This window comes from Balaenoptera musculus, chromosome 3 (genome assembly GCF_009873245.2).
Source record: "Balaenoptera musculus isolate JJ_BM4_2016_0621 chromosome 3, mBalMus1.pri.v3, whole genome shotgun sequence".
Lineage (NCBI taxonomy): Eukaryota > Metazoa > Chordata > Mammalia > Artiodactyla > Balaenopteridae > Balaenoptera > Balaenoptera musculus.
This window is the reverse complement of record NC_045787.1, coordinates 116,685,247-116,703,884: the sequence shown is the minus strand read 5'-3', so window position 1 is coordinate 116,703,884 and position 18,638 is coordinate 116,685,247. Positions and strand designations below refer to the sequence as shown.

The 18,638-nt window shown below is 44.0% G+C and overlaps 1 protein-coding gene across 6 annotated transcripts in view; it reads right to left on the bottom strand.

Moving 5' to 3' along the window:
* Positions 1 to 18,638, bottom strand: part of LOC118893338 (protocadherin alpha-C2) — a 159,698-nt gene that overhangs the window by 86,498 nt on the left and 54,562 nt on the right. The window contains exon 1 of one of the 6 annotated variants that reach the window (XM_036848778.1): positions 11,660 to 14,023. The exons of 4 other annotated variants lie outside the window; for them this stretch is intronic. In XM_036848778.1, coding sequence (XP_036704673.1) covers positions 11,660 to 14,023 — 2,364 coding nt within the window. Of the gene's footprint in view, positions 1 to 6,030; positions 8,544 to 11,659; positions 14,024 to 18,638 lie in introns of those variants that run through there. One more of the 6 variants, XM_036848775.1, reaches the window with a different exon arrangement.

Below are 18,638 nucleotides of genomic sequence, written 5' to 3'. Positions count from 1 at the left end.
CCCTGGTGGTGCGGTGGCTAAGAATTCGCCTGCCAATGCAGGGGACACGGGTTCGAGCCCTGGTCCGGGAAGATCCCACATGCCGCGGAGCAACTAAGCCCATGCGCCACAACTACTGAGCCTGTGCTCTAGAGCCCGCGAGCCCCAACTACTGAAGCCCACGCACCTAGAGCCCATGCTCCACAGCATGAGAAGCCACCGCAATGAGAAGCCTGCGCACCGCGACAAAGAGCAGCCCCAGCTCACTGCAACTAGAGAAAGCCTGTGTGCAGAAACAAAGACCCAATGCAGCCCAAATAAATAAATAAATAAATAAAATTTTTTAAAAGATGAAAATATTAAGGAATAAATTTAACAAAAGAAATATAAAATGCATACTCTGAAGACTATAAAACATTGTTGAAAGGAATTAAAGAAAATGTAAATAAATGGGGGGAAAATCCCACGCTCATGAAGATAGTATAATTTCATACTGTTAAAATGGCAATACTCCCCCAAGTGATCTACAGAGTCAACAAATTCCCTGTCAAAAGTAAGCTGGCTTTTTGCAGAAACTGACAAACTGATCCTAAAATTCATAAGAAAATGCAAGAACACCCAGAACAGCCAAAACAATACTGATAAAAAAGAACAAAGTTGGAGCACTAATGATTGTTGATTTAAAAACTAGGTACAAAGTTACAATAATCAAGAGAATGTGGTAGTGGGATAAGGATATAGATCAATGGAATATAATTGAGAATCCAGAAATAAATTCCCACATTTATTCATCAGTTCATTTTCAACAATGGTTCCCAAACACTTCAATGGGAAAAGAATAATTCTTTTTCAATAAGTGATGCCAAGACAACTGAATATCCACTTGCAAAGGAACGAAGTTGGACCACTACATCACATTATATACAAAAATTAACTCAAAATGGATCAAATGACACCAGCAAGATGTCAGAATAGAAAGTTCCAGCCCTAGTTCTCCCACAAAAATACCAATTAGTAATGATATATGTAATAAAATACCCTTGCAAAAATTCCATAATCAACTTAAGAAGTTGGGAGTACCTAAGTGAGCATAAAGCTGAAACAGCTGTATTGAAACAAATAAGAGTAATTTTACTTTACTCACATCAGCCCCTCCCCCAAGTTGGCACAGCTCAGCACCAGGAAAAAACACCCTGGTTCACTACTCCACCTTCAAGGGGAAAGAGAAGAGTAGAGCATGTGTCCAGTGTTTCAGCTTCTTGGAGGGCTGCCTGGGGGACTAGTTTTTATATTGCCTCACTCAGAGAACTGATGGAACTGGCATAGTTTGGTTGCCTGAGAGCCATGAAGAACAAAGAATAGCAAGGGGGCAGCTAGTTCCCTTGGGAAGGAGAAAGAAGAGTGTGAATCCAGCCTTTCAGGTATTTGGAGGGCTGCTCAAGGAACTGGTTTCTTTCTCACCTGACTTGGAACTGTCAGGGAACCAAGATACTTTAGATGCCTACTGGCCACTGAGAACAAGGGAGAACAGCTTGCTGCTATAGAACCAGAAAATTGAAATGCGACAGAAAGACAGTAGAAGGAGCAAGAGAGATCATTTTAAAGTATCTGATCAAGAGATGCAAAAAGAAAAAATAGTGAAAAGGAATGAAGAAAGACTATGGGACTTAAGGGACACCATTAAAAGAAATAATCATTGGAGTTTCAGAAGAAGAGAGAGAGAAAAGGGTACAAAGCTTATATAAATAGTGATGAGAACTTTCCAAACCTGGGGAGGGATTTGGACATCCAAGTTCATAAAGCCAATAGGTCACCCCAAATTTTCAATGCAAAACCATCTTCTTCAAGACAAATTATAATAAAACCGTATAAAATCAAAGATGAAAAGAGAATTTTTAAAGCAACAAGAGAAAAAAGTTTATATTAAACAAGACAACCCCCATAAGGCTATCAGCAGATTTCTCAGCAGAAGCATTATACACCAGGAGAGAGTGGGATGATATATTCAAAGAGCTGAAAGAAAAAAAATGCCAACCGTGAACACTTTTCTCTACAAAGTTGACCTTCAGAAATGAAGGTGAGGACTTCCCTGGTGGTGCAGTGGTTAAGAATCCACCTGCCAATGCAGGGGACACGGGTTCAAGCCCTGGTCCGGGAAGATCCCACATGCTGTGGAGCAACTAAGCCCGTGTGCCACAGCTACTGAGCCTGCGCTCTAGAGCTCGCGTGCCACAACTACTGAAGCCTGCATGCCTAGAGACTGTGCCCCGCAACAAGAGAGGCCACGATAGTGAGATGCCCACACACCATGATGAAGAGTGGCCCCCACTTGCCGCAACTAGAGAAAGCCCTCACACAGAAACGAAGACCCAACACAGCCATAAATAAATAAATAAATAAAATTTAAAAAAAAAAAGACTTTCCCAAACAAACAAAAGCCGAGGGAGTTCATCACCATTAGATGTGCCTTACAAGAAATGCTGAAAGGAGTTCTTCAAGCTGAAATGAAAGGATGTTAACTGGTAACATGAAAACATATGAAAATACACAATACACTCGTAAAGGTAAGTATATAGTCAGATTCAGAATAATCTAATACTGTAATATGATGGCATGATAACCACTTAACTCTAGTGTAAGGGTTAAAATACAGAAGTGTTAAAAATAGATATAGCTATCATAATTTGCTAATGGATACGCAATATAAAAAGATGTCGAGGACTTCCTTGGTGAGGCAGTGGTTAAGAATCCGCCTGCCAGTGCAGGGGACACGGGTTCGAGCTCTGGTCCGGAGAGATCCCACATGCCGTGGATCAACTAAGCCCGTGCACCACAACTACTGAGCCTGCACTCTAGATCCTGTGAGCCACTACTACTGAGCCCGTGTGCCACAACTACTGAAGGCCACGCACCTAGAGCCCATGCTCCGCAACAAGAGAAGCCACCGCAATGAGAAGCCCATGCACCACAACCAAGAGTAGCCCCCACTCGCTGCGACTAGAGAAAGCCTGCGCGCAGCAACGAAGACCCAACACAGCCAAAAATAAATAAATAAATAAATTTATTTATTTTTAATGTCAATTATGGCAACAAAAACATAAAGTAAGGGAAGAGGGCTTCCCTGGTGGTGCAGTGGTTAAGAATCCTCCTGTCGATTCAGGAGACACAGGTTCGAGCCCTGGTCCGGGAAGATCCCACATGCCGCGGAGCAACTAAGCCCATGCGCCACAACTACTGAGCCTGTGCTCTAGAGCCCACGAGCCACAACTACTGAGCCTGCGTGCCACACTACTGAAGCCTGCGTGCCTAGAGCCTGTGCTCTGCAACAAGAGAAGCCACCACAGTGAGAAGCCCGCGCACTGCAATGAAGAGTAGCCCCTGCTCGCCTCAACTAGAGAAAGCCCGCGCGCAGCAACAAAGACCCAATGCAGCCAAAAAAAAAAAAGGATAAATAAAATAAATTTTAAAAAATAAATAAAAATAAAGTAAGGGGAGAGTAAAAGAGTAGAGTTTTTGTATGTGATAAAAGTTATCAGCTTGAAATAGGCTGTTATAGCTATAAGACATTTCAAGTAAGCCATAGGGTAACCACAAAATAAACAAACAAAAAAATATAGTACATATGTACATACAAGATAAAGAAAAGGGAATCACAGTATACCCCAATGGAAAATCATCAGTTCACAAAAGAAGACAGCAAGAGAGGAGGAAAAGAACAAAGGAAATACAAAACAACCAGAAAACGATGAACAAGATGGCAATAGTAAGTTCTTGCCTATCAATTATTACTTTAAATGTAAGTGGAATAAATTGTCCAATCAAAAGGCATAGAATGGCTGAATAGGTTTAGAAAAAAGAAAAAGAAAAAGAAAAAACCAGCTACATGTTGCCTCCAAGACATTCACTCTCAAAATGAAGATATGGAAAAAAGACATTCCATGAAAATGGAAACCAAAAGAGAGACTAGAGGTATCTATACTTATATCAGACAAAATCGACTGTAAGTCGATTAAGTAGAAAACTGTAACAGGAGACAAAGAAAGCCATTAATAGTGATAAAGTGGTCAATTCATCAAAAGGATATAACAATTGTAAATAAATATGCACCTAACATCAGAGTACATAAATATATAAAACAAATACTAACAGATCTGAAGGGACTAATAGACAACATTACAATATCCACTTTCATCAATGGATAGATCATCCAGAAAGAAAACCAATAAGGAAACATTGAACTTGAACTATACTTTACATCCAATGTACCTAATGGATATACACAGAACATTTCATCCAAGGGCAGCAGAATATACATTCTTCTCAAGCACACATGGAACATTCTCCAGGATGGATCAGATATTAGGTTCAAAACAAGTGTAAGCAAATTTTAAAAGACTGAAATCACATGAAGTATCTTTTCCAACCACAATGGTCTAATATGCAGAAATTAACACACTCCTGGAAACCAATGGGTCAAAGATGAAATCAATGGGAAATTCAAAAATATCTTGAAACAAGTGAAAATGAAAACACAACATATCAAAACTTATGAGGTAAAAAAAAAAAACTTATGAGGTGAAGCAAAAGCAGTGCTAAGAAGGAGGTTTATAGCAATAAATGCCTACATTAAGAAATAATGACCAAACTTATGTGGAATCTAACAAACAAACTCATAGATACAGAGAACAAATTGGTAGTTGCCAGATGCAAGGGGTGGAGGGTGGGTGAAATGGGTGAAGGTGGTCAAAAGAGACAAACTGACAGTTATAAAATAAATAAGCCCTGGTGATGTAATGTAAAGCATGACTATAGGTGACTATAGTTAATAATGCTGTATTATATATTTGAAAGTTGCTAAAGAATAGATCTTAAAAGTTCTCATTAAAAGAAAAAAATTTTTGTAACTATGTATAGTGATGAACGTTAAGTAGATTTATTGTGGTGATCATTTCACAATATATACAAATATTGAATCATTAGGTTGTACATCTGAAACTAATATAGTATTATATGTAAATTATACTTATTTTTTTAAATTAAATTAAATTTAAAACTAAATGTTTGTTAAATGAATTTAATTAATGAATGTTCAATCTACAAGGAAGATCTTCCTAACTAAACCTAGAGACCTTAAAATCCATAACAGAAAAACAGACAGAGAAATTTTTAAAACACTTTTATATGGCAAGATATACCCTAAACAAATCAATATATAGGAGGAAAATATTTGTGGTATAGATGGAAGATAAAAGCTAATTATTTGGGACTTCCACAGCCAAAACTAAAGATAAATTAATTAATTTTTAAAAAATGATACATCCAGAGTGTGGAGTACTACACAGCTATTAAAAGTGTCAGATTTGCAGGGATTTCCACGAGGTATTGGTGACTGAGAAATGTAAAATGCATTAGCTATTCTAATAAATTATCCAAAAGAAACAATAACAAAAAAACCCACCAGGTGTATGCATGTGTGTGAATAATTCACTGAACATAAAAATGTTAAAGGAAATCATAAGGTTCTTCATATTGGATATCAGACAGGGGAACAGTGATGTGTCTAGAGGAAAATGACGAGGGAGCAAACAAAAAAAGATTTTTTAAAAAGAAAGAAAAATGCACCTTTAAAAAGATTTTATGTTAAAAGTTATGGCACTGTTCAAAACAAAACCTGTATGTGGGTAGACGAATAAATTTTAAAAATAAAGAGATTTTAAAGTGTTTAATTATGGTTAGTCTCATTAAAGCAAAAGTTTTCTAAATGCTCAACTACTCACAATGTGGAGTTTCTTGAAAATGCTTATGTAGGTAATAAATACTTTAAAACTATTAAGAATACAACAAAAACAAATTATTAACATTATGAACAATATTATGGCTTTTGACGTAAGATTTCAATATGAAGAATAATGAAACTAATAATGTCAGTAACACTCATGAAATACCATAATGATGAGCAGAATTAAAGAACGATCTTAAAATTGAGATTGAAGAATCTTAATAGAAAACTGTGAGGAGGGCTAAAACAGAAAATTTCAAATACGACCTCACCTCTTTCAACTGTTCTGAATCTGGTTCTATTTCACCTGTTACCTCTGCAGAACTCAGACAAGGAGGAAGGCTGGGGCTGAAGGCCATGAGGTCTGCCTTGGGCGGCCCCTCCCCAGAGCACACCCTCTGCCGCCTCTGCTGCGAGTAAGACCAGCTCCCCACCGCGCTGGAGCACACCAGCGTGGGCTTCCCGGGCCCGCACGCGCCCTCGCTGGGCGGCGCCGAGCACCGCAGCGCCGTGTACAGCAGCAGCGTGAGCACCAACAGGCTGGACACCGCGCAGATGGCGATGATCAGGTACACGTTCACATCCACCAGAGCGGCCTCCGCGCCAGCGGCGCCCGTCGACGCCCGCGAAGAGGCCTTGGGCGCCTGGCCGCTGTCCTCCAGCGACAGCAGCACGGTGGCCGTGGCCGTCAGCGCCGGCTCGCCGTGGTCCTTCACCAGCACCAGCAGGCGCTGGCGCGGCGCGTCCGCCTCGTCCAGGGCGCGCGTCGTGCTGATCTCGCCCGTGTACAGCCCCACGCGGAACGGGCTGCGCGCGCCACTCGCCGCCGGCTGCAGCTCGTACGACAGCCACGCGTTGTAGCCCGAGTCCGCGTCCACCGCGCGCACCTTCGCCACCACGTGGCCCGCGCCCACCGATCGAGCCACCCGCTGGCTCAGCGCGCCCGCCCCGCCGCCCGGCCCGGGCAGCAGCAGCGCGGGCGCGTTGTCGTTCTCGTCCAGCACGAACACCTGCAGCGTCACGTTGCTGCCCAGAGGCGGCACGCCCGCGTCGCGCGCGCTCACCTGGAACTGCAGCAGCTCCAGCTCCTCGTGGTCCAGCGGCTGCAGCGCGTACACCTTGCCGCTCTCCGCGTGCACCGACACGTAGCTCGACAGCGCTCGCTCGCCCACCCGCCGCTCCACCAGCGAGTAGGACACCAGCGCGTTCTCCTGCGCGTCCGCGTCCCGCGCCGACACCGTGAAGATGTGGCAGCCGGGCGGGTTGTTCTCCTTCACCAACACCGTGTACTCGGGCTGCGCGAACGCGGGCGCGTTGTCGTTCACGTCGGCCACCTCCACGGACACGCTGGCTGTGGCCGACAGGGAAGGCGAGCCCGCGTCCCGCGCTGTCACCACCACCTCATAGTTCGCCGCGCTCTCGTGGTCCAAGGCGCTGTCAAGCACTAGTGAATAGTAATTCTTGAAGGTGGACACCAGCTTGAAGGGGCTGTAGGGCATCAGGGAGCAGGTTACCTGCCCGTTGGCGCCGGAGTCACGGTCGGACACGCTGATCAAGGCGATGACAGTGCCCACTTGAGCGTCCTCTCGCATCGGAAGAGCCAAAGAAGTGACGGTAACTTCTGGGGCGTTATCATTTATATCTACTATTTCCACCAAAATGGTACAATGACCCGCCATTGGAATATTCCCCTTGTCAATTGCTTCCACGGATATTTCATACGATTTCTTTTCTTCGAAATCCAATTTACCTTTTGTCCGAATTTCTCCGCTGCCGGGATTTATGGAAAACGCATATAATACTGCAGGCGATACAGGTCTTCTAAATGAGTAGATTATGTCTGCATTTGTCCCATCATCAGGGTCTGTGGCATTTAGTTTGATCACTAATGTTCCATTAAATGCATTCTCTAACATTCTCACTTTATAAATTAAGTGATCAAATTCTGGGGCGTTATCATTCACATCCAGGATTGTAATCAGCAGCTGAACTGTGCCGGTCAGCTCGGGTTTGCCTCCATCACTAGCTGTCAATAATAAACTATGTTCCTGAATTTCCTCTCTGTCCAGTGATTTCCTTAACACAAGTGATAACGAAGACATTTGTTCACGGTTGTTTTGTGTGTCCAAAGTGAAATAATCGTTGGGATAGACTCGGTAGGTCAAGGCGGAGTTTACTCCAATATCTGCATCAGATGCGCCATCTAGTGGGAACCGAGTTTCCGGAGGTCTAGATTCAGCAATGATTATTCTTTTTTCACTTTCAGGGAACACAGGCGGGTTGTCGTTAATATCTGTAACTTCCACCTCCACATGGAACACCTGCAGCGGCCTATCCACGATCACCTCCAGGTGGATGCTGCACTCCGCGCTCCGCCCGCACAGCTCCTCCCGGTCGATCCGAGAATTCACAAACAAAATGCCATTCTGCAGATTTACCTCCAGAAGGTCCCCGCGGCCTTTGGATGCCACCCGGAAGAGACGCGGCACCAGCTCCGCCAGCTCCAGCCCCAGGTCCTGCGTTATGCGGCCCACGAAAGTTCCGTGTTTGGCCTCCTCCGGAACCGAGTAGTGGACCTGGCCGCTCCCCGCCACCCAGACTACAAGGAACAGAAGCGAGAGTAGCAAAAGCCGAGCTCCTGGGCCTCCTCTCCAGGAAAACAGCATGGTACACTCAAAAGCCTTCAGAGATATCTGAAGTATATAGACTACCTTACCTCAAATGCCTCTCAAGGTCTAATTTTACGGCCTTCTATTGCGGGAGAATTCACTAGAGGTTTTCCACTATCTGCCAGATTTTCTGCGGGGAGGAAAGAGGGGAGGCGCTTTCTTCGAGGAATTGTTCTCAGTGAAGAGCGACACCATGCGCATGAATGTGTAAGTGTAAAAATGACTCGGTCCATATTTTCGGTTGATGTAGGGGTTTTTTTCCTTGCATTTCGTGACATTTTTCATTGCAAATACGTAATGGAAGATTAAATGTTTTTCTTTAAAGCAACAGTAAATCACTGTATTTTGCTCAGCACTGGATGCTAGTTGAAATTGGTTGATGAGTTCCATCTTTCCACAAGTACATTTTTGCATGCGTAAAACGTGGTGCAGAATTTGTAAAAAGAGGTAATAGTCTACATTTGCTTTTAGAACTCAGACTCTAGTTCTGCACAGCTTTGTAGATTTCGGTGGGAATGTCCTTTTCCTGTAATATTTTTGAGACCTATTCACACAAATCCCTTGACTCAAAATGGAAACATAACGAATCACATAAGAATAAAACAGATGAATGTGGAAATTTGGTAACTGATATACAAGATTTTAAATAAACACAGTATTTATAAATTCCCCCAAATATGACTGTGAAATTTGGATAAAATATTTGTATTCGAAGCAAATGTCCATCAATGTGCGTATGAGTTTGTATGTGCGTGTGTGTGTACATAAACACACAATGTAGACCATTTAGATATAACAATACTTTAAAGTTCTGGATTCTCTTTGTATAAAACATGCCAAGAACTAGTATATTATGTATTTGCTAGAAATGAAGTTACTACCAATAGGTTAAATTTCCCTCTTCTCTCTCCTTATCTTACACCATCACTGGAGAAACTCCTACTATCATTTAAACTGACTCTGATTTTCCAAGTAACAACAGGTAGATACAGATGTTAACACATCTCTAGCAAGGAAGAAAGGAAGGGACTCTTACTTTTATCTAATACTGTACCTATCTTTACCAAGTCACCAAGATCCAGGCCAAATAGGGCTAGGAAAGAAAGAGCATAGCTCCAATAATTCTCTTGCCTGTTTAGTGCACAACTCTGCAGGAAATACGAGTTGGGTTCATTTCTGAATCTTTGCTCCCCTCTGAAAATGTGAGTAGAGCATTTGGTATTCTCTCACCCTCATCCTCCTCATTGCTCCGTTACTTTTATTAACATACCTTTACTCTCATAATGGGAATAGTTTTTTGGTTCTAATTGTTCTTGTCTATCAGGTCCTACCTGTCTCATTTATCTCTCCACCTAACCTAGACTACACAGTCAACCATTTAAAACATGCCCTTCCAGACACCCTAAAGACACACACACTTATAGCACCCCTCTAACATTTCCTTTAGCTTCCAACACACAGCCGAACTATCCGTTTTCTCCATTCCTTCTATTGAGCTTCTCAGTGTGTTAGTCACTTAACCAGGATTACTATATTCTCTACAAGTTTACTCTCACCTTTACCTCAGTTGAGCCCTCAAGTGAATTCATAATTCCTGCCTACAGAGATTCTTCCATATTTTCTTCTCTCTTCTCAAATTCCCAGCCTCATTCCCACAACGTGGTTCTCAGATGATTTACCCAGAGATATAAGTCATCAAATATGAACTCAATGGCTCTCTTCTTATGTCAACATTTTTCTTTATATTCTCTATTACTCATTCCCTACTAAGGAAAAATCGCCCCACTTTTAAGGCCAACCCTATGCTCTTATTTTTTTCTCTATTCTATTCTCTTTCATATTTTTCATCTTCATCTTCATTCTTTCTCTGCCTGTCTCATCTTCAGTATCTCCCTCTTTACTTGCTTCTTTCCCTCTCACTAAAAGACACTCTGGAAAGGCTTTGTGTGGAAGAAAGTTACAAGATGTAAAATGCACTTTAGAAGATTCACCTGATAATTGTGTCAGAGCAGTAGTACGCCATAATGAGTTGGTGATCCTTCAAAACTGAGTTTGAGCCACTTTGCACAGTCTATGTGGCTTAAGTTTCAGACTTCTTAAAGTAAAATTCCGATGACAAATATTTTCCCTGCACCATAGGAGTGATATGATAATTAAATGAGATAATACAATTAAAGATCTTAGAGCAGGTCCTGGAAAATAATAGTGGACCAATAAGTATTCTTATGTTTTATGGAATCAAAGAAATGTTATTAATTGAAAGATGCACCATTACTTGTGTGCTACCAAGAACAAAAAGCCAACTAAATTATTGTAAACCATCAATTATAAGGTGCATCCAGCTTTAGATGGATATTATAATATTTTAATGTTATTATATTTTATGTAAATAAGAACAATACTGTAGCCAATCCCAGTTGAAAGAAAGAAGGCACTCAATGGGAATAACATAAAATTACTCATCTTAACATTAATAACATAATTTTTATTATTGTTATAATACTTAAAAGGAGATTGTACTGGAATTAGATTGGTGGTCAACAAGGCTATTTTACAAGCCTATGCACATAGAGAGCAGTAAAGGAATCCAGTTAATGATATCTAGGAACTCTCTGCACTAACCTTGCAAATTTTCTTTTTTTTTTTTTAATTAAACCTTTCTTACAACACTTCTTAATTTTATTTATTTATTTATTTTTGCTGCGTTGGGTCTTTGTCTCTGTGCGAGGGCCCTCTCCAGCTGCGGCAAGCGGGGGCCACTCTTCACCGCGGTGCGCGGGCCTCTCACTATCGCGGCCTCTCTTGTTGCGGAGCACAAGCTCCAGACGCGCAGGCTCAGCAATCGCGGCTCACGGGCCCAGCCGCTCCGCGGCATGCGGGATCCTCCCAGACCAGGGCTCAAACCCGCGCCCCCTGCACCGGCAGGCAGACTCCCAACCGCTGCGCCACCAGGGAAGCCCCGCAAATTTTCTTTAATCATGAAATTAAGTACAAATTAAAAATAAATTTGAGTTATCAGAACCTAGACAGTTTTTACTCAAACGTACTTATATCTTTCAGGGCTAACCATTCATAGATAATATGAAAATTACAGAACGAGAAAAATTTTAAATGTGGTGATCCATGGCTTCCATTTCATCTTTATCTCATTATTTATTATTACTTGAAAAGTTGGGCTAATACACGAAAAGTTCAAAATGACTAATATACTTAAATGATATCAAGGACTTACTTCACTGGAAGGACTTAAACAATCTTCTCCTGACGGTGGAAGACAGGGGCTGAAGGCCATGAGGTCTGCCTTGGGCGGCCCCTCCCCAGAGCACACCCTCTGCCGCCTCTGCTGCGAGTAAGACCAGCTCCCCACCGCGCTGGAGCACACCAGCGTGGGCTTCCCGGGCCCGCACGCGCCCTCGCTGGGCGGCGCCGAGCACCGCAGCGCCGTGTACAGCAGCAGCGTGAGCACCAACAGGCTGGACACCGCGCAGATGGCGATGATCAGGTACACGTTCACATCCACCAGAGCGGCCTCCGCGCCAGCGGCGCCCGTCGACGCCCGCGAAGAGGCCTTGGGCGCCTGGCCGCTGTCCTCCAGCGACAGCAGCACGGTGGCCGTGGCCGTCAGCGCCGGCTCGCCGTGGTCCTTCACCAGCACCAGCAGGCGCTGGCGCGGCGCGTCCGCCTCGTCCAGGGCGCGCGTCGTGCTGATCTCGCCCGTGTACAGCCCCACGCGGAACGGGCTGCGCGCGCCACCCGCCGCCGGCTGCAGCTCGTACGACAGCCACGCGTTGTAGCCCGAGTCCGCGTCCACCGCGCGCACCTTCGCCACCACGTGGCCCGCGCCCACCGATCGAGCCACCCGCTGGCTCAGCGCGCCCGCCCCGCCGCCCGGCCCGGGCAGCAGCAGCGCGGGCGCGTTGTCGTTCTCGTCCAGCACGAACACCTGCAGCGTCACGTTGCTGCCCAGAGGCGGCACGCCCGCGTCGCGCGCGCTCACCTGGAACTGCAGCAGCTCCAGCTCCTCGTGGTCCAGCGGCTGCAGCGCGTACACCTTGCCGCTCTCCGCGTGCACCGACACGTAGCTCGACAGCGCTCGCTCGCCCACCCGCCGCTCCACCAGCGAGTAGGACACCAGCGCGTTCTCCTGCGCGTCCGCGTCCCGCGCCATCACCGTGAAGATGTGGCAGCCGGGCGGATTGTTCTCCTTCACGAACACCGTGTACTCGGGCTGCGCGAACGCGGGCGCGTTGTCGTTCACATCGGACACCTCCACGGACACGCTGGCTGTGGCCGACAGCGAAGGCGAGCCCCCGTCCCTCGCGGTCACCACCACCTCATAGTTCGCCACACTCTCGCGATCCAAGGCGCTGTCCAGCACCAGCGAATAGTAATTCTTGAAGGTGGACACCAGCTTGAAGGGGCTGTAGGGCATCAGGGAGCAGGTTACCTGCCCGTTGGCGCCGGAGTCACGGTCGGACACGCTGATCAAGGCGATGACGGTGCCCACCTGAGCGTCCTCTCGCACTGGGAGCGACAGCGAAGTGATCATTACCTCGGGGGTATTGTCATTCAGGTCCAGAACTTCCACCAGGACCGTGCAGTGACCTGCCATAGAAGGAATCCCTTTATCAATAGCGTTAACCTGAATTTCGTACTCATTATTCTCTTCAAAATCCAGTTTCCCATAAATCCTAATTTCACCTGTTTCTGCATTTATTGAAAACATACATTTCTCACTCACTGGCAGAATCATTCTGATTCCATAGGCAATTTCTCTGTTTGATCCTTCGTCTAGATCAGAAGCGTTTAGTTGAATCACTCTGGTGTTGTTTGGGATATTTTCAAACAGCACTACTTTATAGCCAGGCTTATCAAACTCGGGAGCGTTGTCATTAACATCCAGGATGGTTATTTGAATCTGAACAGATCCTGTTAGTTCGGGTTTACCGCCATCCAGAGCGGTCAGCAATATATTAAGTTCTGGCATTTCTTCTCTATCCAATGACTTCCGAAGAATGAGTTCAGGCAATATACTTTTATCGGTTTTCGTTATCACTTTAAGAGTAAAATACTCATTTAGACTTAACCTATAGGTCACAAGAGAGTTTAGGCCGATATCCGCATCGGAAGCGCCCTCTAGAGGAAAACGAGAGTCCAGAGGAGCAGATTCAGAAATAAGTACCTTTTGTTCTCCTCTGAACACCGGCGGGTTGTCGTTAATGTCCTTCACCTCCACCGCCACATGGAACACCTGCAGTGGCCGGTCCACGATCACCTCCAGGTGGATGCTGCACTCCGCGCTCCGCCCGCACAGCTCCTCCCGGTCGATCCGAGAATTCACAAACAAAATGCCATTCTGCAGATTTACCTCCAGAAGGTCCCCGCGGCCTTTGGACGCTACCCGGAACAGACGCGGCACCAGCTCCGCCAGCTCCAGCCCCAGGTCCTGAGCGATGCGGCCCACGAAGGTGCCGTGTTTGGCTTCCTCAGCGACCGAATAATGGACCTGGCCGCTCCCCGTCTCCCATGCTGCGAGGAGCAGAAGCGGGAGAAGCAGGCGCCGAGCTTCGAAGCCTCCTCGCCGGGAAAACACCATTGCAGACAAAGAGATGTCTGAGGTGAGACTGTCAGTTTTAAGAGATAGCTCGCTTGCCAACATTTATGACCAGTCTCCCCTTCTGTAAGTATATATTTAGTAAATTTTACCCAGCATTCCTGTCAGTATGGAGTCGATTATTCTGTGGATAGTTGGAATCTGGGCGTGGAGACAAAAGTTTTCCCTTTTCACCTTTTGAGTGTACAGCGACATCATGTGACTGATTATGTAAGTACAAGAAAGATCTTGAGGTCCTTTTTGGTTTAGCCACTTTTTGGTTCACTTTAAATCTATTTCGACTTTTTGGATATTTTCATGGATCATTTGTAAATGCCTATTTATTTAATATACATGATATTTGTAACAAAGCACAAATACTTCTATTATACTTCAGTTTTTTAAATATTCTGCTTCAAAGTCGATCATAAAATAATCATTGAAATGTGGCATGTCAGAAGCTACTCCTTAGCTATCATGGCCAATAAAATAAAGAATAATATGCATCACCTCTGCCCTTATATTGCTTACAATTCACATTTGTAATGATTTTCATCCTTCACAAGCACTTCATTCTAAGACTTTAGGAGAAAGCCAAGAATTCCCTCATCTAGTAAAGGAAAAAAAAAACAAATATTTCATTCATATAAATTATTTTATTCATAGATCTTGTGAATATTATAATTCATCATAAATATGGAAGATGTTTTTGGTTCCTTGATGCTCAAATGTGATTACTTTTCATACAACTGCTCTCATTCACATAATATGTTGAAAAATGAAGCTTCGGTATGGATTCTGGAATATTTTACTCTAGCAGGAGTAAAGGATTTTCATGTAAAATGTTGAGTCAAAGCCTCCAAGTTTCATAGTATTCTGAAGTGGCAGTAGAGCACTAATATGAAAAAGATCACGTGAAATGTTTTGGAGCCCAATCTCATTGACAAAAGTCAAAAAAATATGAACTTCATAATGACCATTTAGTTTCCCTCTAAATCTTTCCTTCCAGGCCAGTTAGTAGTTACACAGAATATGCTTCTCTTCAGAAAATCACAATGGTGACTATGATTCAAGGGAGAATCAAAAGACTTCATAATTTTATTCATTAATTCAAGACCAGCTTTAAGGGAAAACAGAACACAGATAAGATCCCACAGCTAGTCGTGAACAAGTAAATATATTATTTATAAGCTCATTTAACAAAATCTTTAAACCAATAATTTATCACCATTCCTTTTACATATAATAAAGGAAACTGAGAAATTAAATCTTTACAGAACCAGAAAATAATAACCAAGAATGGTTCTACAAGTATAAAATAACTTAAATCAACTACCACACTGGCTCTTAATTAATGAAAAACATTTGAATTTTGATGCTATTGGACTATTTAAATTGTCTATCACCATCAAGTTTCTTCATTTTATATCTTCCATTTTCAAAAATAGTCAATGTACCATAATTGGTAAGCAACCTTATTGTAGTGTGTATGTAGTCCTCACACACTGTTAGACATAATTATTAAACAGATAGGAACATCTAAATTTAGCTTAATACTTAAACAATCAAACTACAAAATAGCATGAAATTACAATTTTACATCATAGAATGTAATCCTGAAATTAAAAATAAGTATAAAAGATGCTAAATTTGTACCATAGAAATTAATCCACATAATTTGGAATTATCTAAAATGTGCATTGATTACTTATGTACTGTGTAAAAGTAATGATTTGCAAAATTTTAACCTTTACTTAAAACATTCCAATTTCATTTTATTAAATTTAAATTATGTCCAGTCATTCCAAGAACTTCATTGGGAAATGGGTTATCATGTATGCCCTACCTAACATCCACATTTATTTATATTTACAATATTTCATAAATAATATGGTTGTTTAATCACTTTTGAGTCTGAAATATTTCATATTTTAACCTTGTTGCCTAATTTGGAATAAAGAATGTTTTTAGACAATTAATATTGAGATACAAAGTTTCATAAACAGAGGTCCAAGAATGAGCTTTAGCATGGGATCCTTGAATATTATGCCAAGTGGTATGCTGTGTACTTTTAAGGGGAGAATGGCCACATATGACTCTCATCAGATTCTCAAAGAGGTCAGTGATTCCACCATCCTACATGTAGGCAAGAACCACTGAATTAGAAGGATGACCTAGAGGTAAATGATCTTTGCTAGAATCTTCAGATGTGGTTAAACCACATGGAAAGAAAATTTTACAAACACCAGCGATAAAGCATTTAAAGACAGGAAATTTAAAATGTTAGATGAGGGAGGTTGAGGTTAGCAGATGTAAGCTATTATATATGGAATGCATAAAAAACAAGGACCTACAGAGAACTATATTCAGTATCCTATGATAAACCATAATGGAAAAGAAAAAATATATATATATATATATAATATATATATGTTTGAATCACTTTGCTGTACAGCAGAAATTAACATGACATCGTAAATCAACTATAGTTTAATTTTAAAATGTGAGATTAATGAAATTGATAAATGTCAATATGCTTCACTTTGACAGAGTTAACTTCTTTCCACATAAATCCAGAAACATAAGAAATAATGCCAGCTTAGCATATATTGCAGATATTATAATCCTATATGCATGCCTTTAGCAAATTTCAATGACTTGATTGAGGAATATGAATGATTTTATTTGCCTAGCTACTTTGGAAGCATAAACCTGGAAGTTCTATTTCAGTACATAGTAGATAAATCTCTCCCCACTTCATGGAACAAAATTAAAAATGAACAGAACTTTTAGTTATATTATTTCAATGAAATAAGCATTCTAGAACAAAAGGCTGCATTTTTTTACTGCAAGTAATATGGAAACATGTTTTAGCTTATTGGTAGAGGAAAAACTAAAGATTATTCAATGGACAATAAATGTTTAAAACCATAGAAAAAGAAAGGAAAACCCCTTCAGAACAAATTAAGAGAGCGACAAAATTTTGATACAAGCCTGAAGTGAGAAAAGTCAGTGATCTAATAATGTGAAAATATCAAGACAAAAGCCTGTTAAAAAACAAAGAGGATAAGTAAAATTTAAATAATCCACAGTGATTATCTACATTACTGAGGATTAGAGTTGAAATGAATTCACACAGATCAAATAACAGGAAAGTCATTCTTACATTTTCTTAAACATGTTCTAACAAAACATTAGGAGAAATAGGATATTTATTGGCTAAAAAACCTAATACCTCATATGATTAAAATTGTATATGTGTATCATTGGCATTTCACTAACAAACATTGTTCTTTAAAATGATACTCAAAGTATAGAGCATTCATTAAAATTTTCTGTGAAACGAACTGAAATTTAAAAAAATTAACATCGACTTCAAAAGGTGGGAATCTATAGAACTCACCTGCCCAGGGTGATTTGATCCTGCCTCCTGCCTTTCCTCTCCGACTTCTCTATCCAGACCCCAAGGAAGGCTGGGGCTGAAGGCCATGAGATCTGCCTTGGGCGGCCCCTCCCCAGAGCACACCCTCTGCCGCCTCTGCTGCGAGTAAGACCAGCTCCCCACCGCGCTGGAGCACACCAGCGTGGGCTTCCCGGGCCCGCACGCGCCCTCGCTGGGCGGCGCCGAGCACCGCAGCGCCGTGTACAGCAGCAGCGTGAGCACCAACAGGCTGGACACCGCGCAGATGGCGATGATCAGGTACACGTTCACATCCACCAGAGCGGCCTCCGCGCCAGCGGCGCCCGTCGACGCCCGCGAAGAGGCCTTGGGCGCCTGGCCGCTGTCCTCCAGCGACAGCAGCACGGTGGCCGTGGCCGTCAGCGCCGGCTCGCCGTGGTCCTTCACCAGCACCAGCAGGCGCTGGCGCGGCGCGTCCGCCTCGTCCAGGGCGCGCGTCGTGCTGATCTCGCCCGTGTACAGCCCCACGCGGAACGGGCTGCGCGCGCCACCCGCCGCCGGCTGCAGCTCGTACGACAGCCACGCGTTGTAGCCCGAGTCCGCGTCCACCGCGCGCACCTTCGCCACCACGTGGCCCGCGCCCACCGACCGAGCCACCCGCTGGCTCAGCGCGCCCACCCCGCCGCCCGGCCCGGGCAGCAGCAGCGCGGGCGCGTTGTCGTTCTCGTCCAGCACGAACACCTGCAGCGTCACGTTGCTGCCCAGAGGCGGCACGCCCGCGTCGCGCGCGCTCACCTGGAACTGCAGCAGCTCCAGCTCCTCGTGGTCCAGCGGCTGCAGCGCGTACACCTTGCCGCTCTCCGCGTGCACCGACACGTAGCTCGACAGCGCTCGCTCGCCCACCCGCCGCTCCACCAGCGAGTAGGACACCAGCGCGTTCTCCTGCGCGTCCGCGTCCCGCGCCGACACCGTGAAGATGTGGCAGCCGGGCGGATTGTTCTCCTTCACGAACACCGTGTACTCGGGCTGCGCGAACGCGGGCGCGTTGTCGTTCACATCGGACACCTCCACGGACACGCTGGCTGTGGCCGACAGCGAAGGCGAGCCCCCGTCCCGCGCTGTAACCACCAATTTATAGACAGACACGCTCTCGCGGTCCAGGGCGCTGTCCAGCACTAGTGAGTAATAGTTCTTGAACGTGGACACGATCTTGAAGGG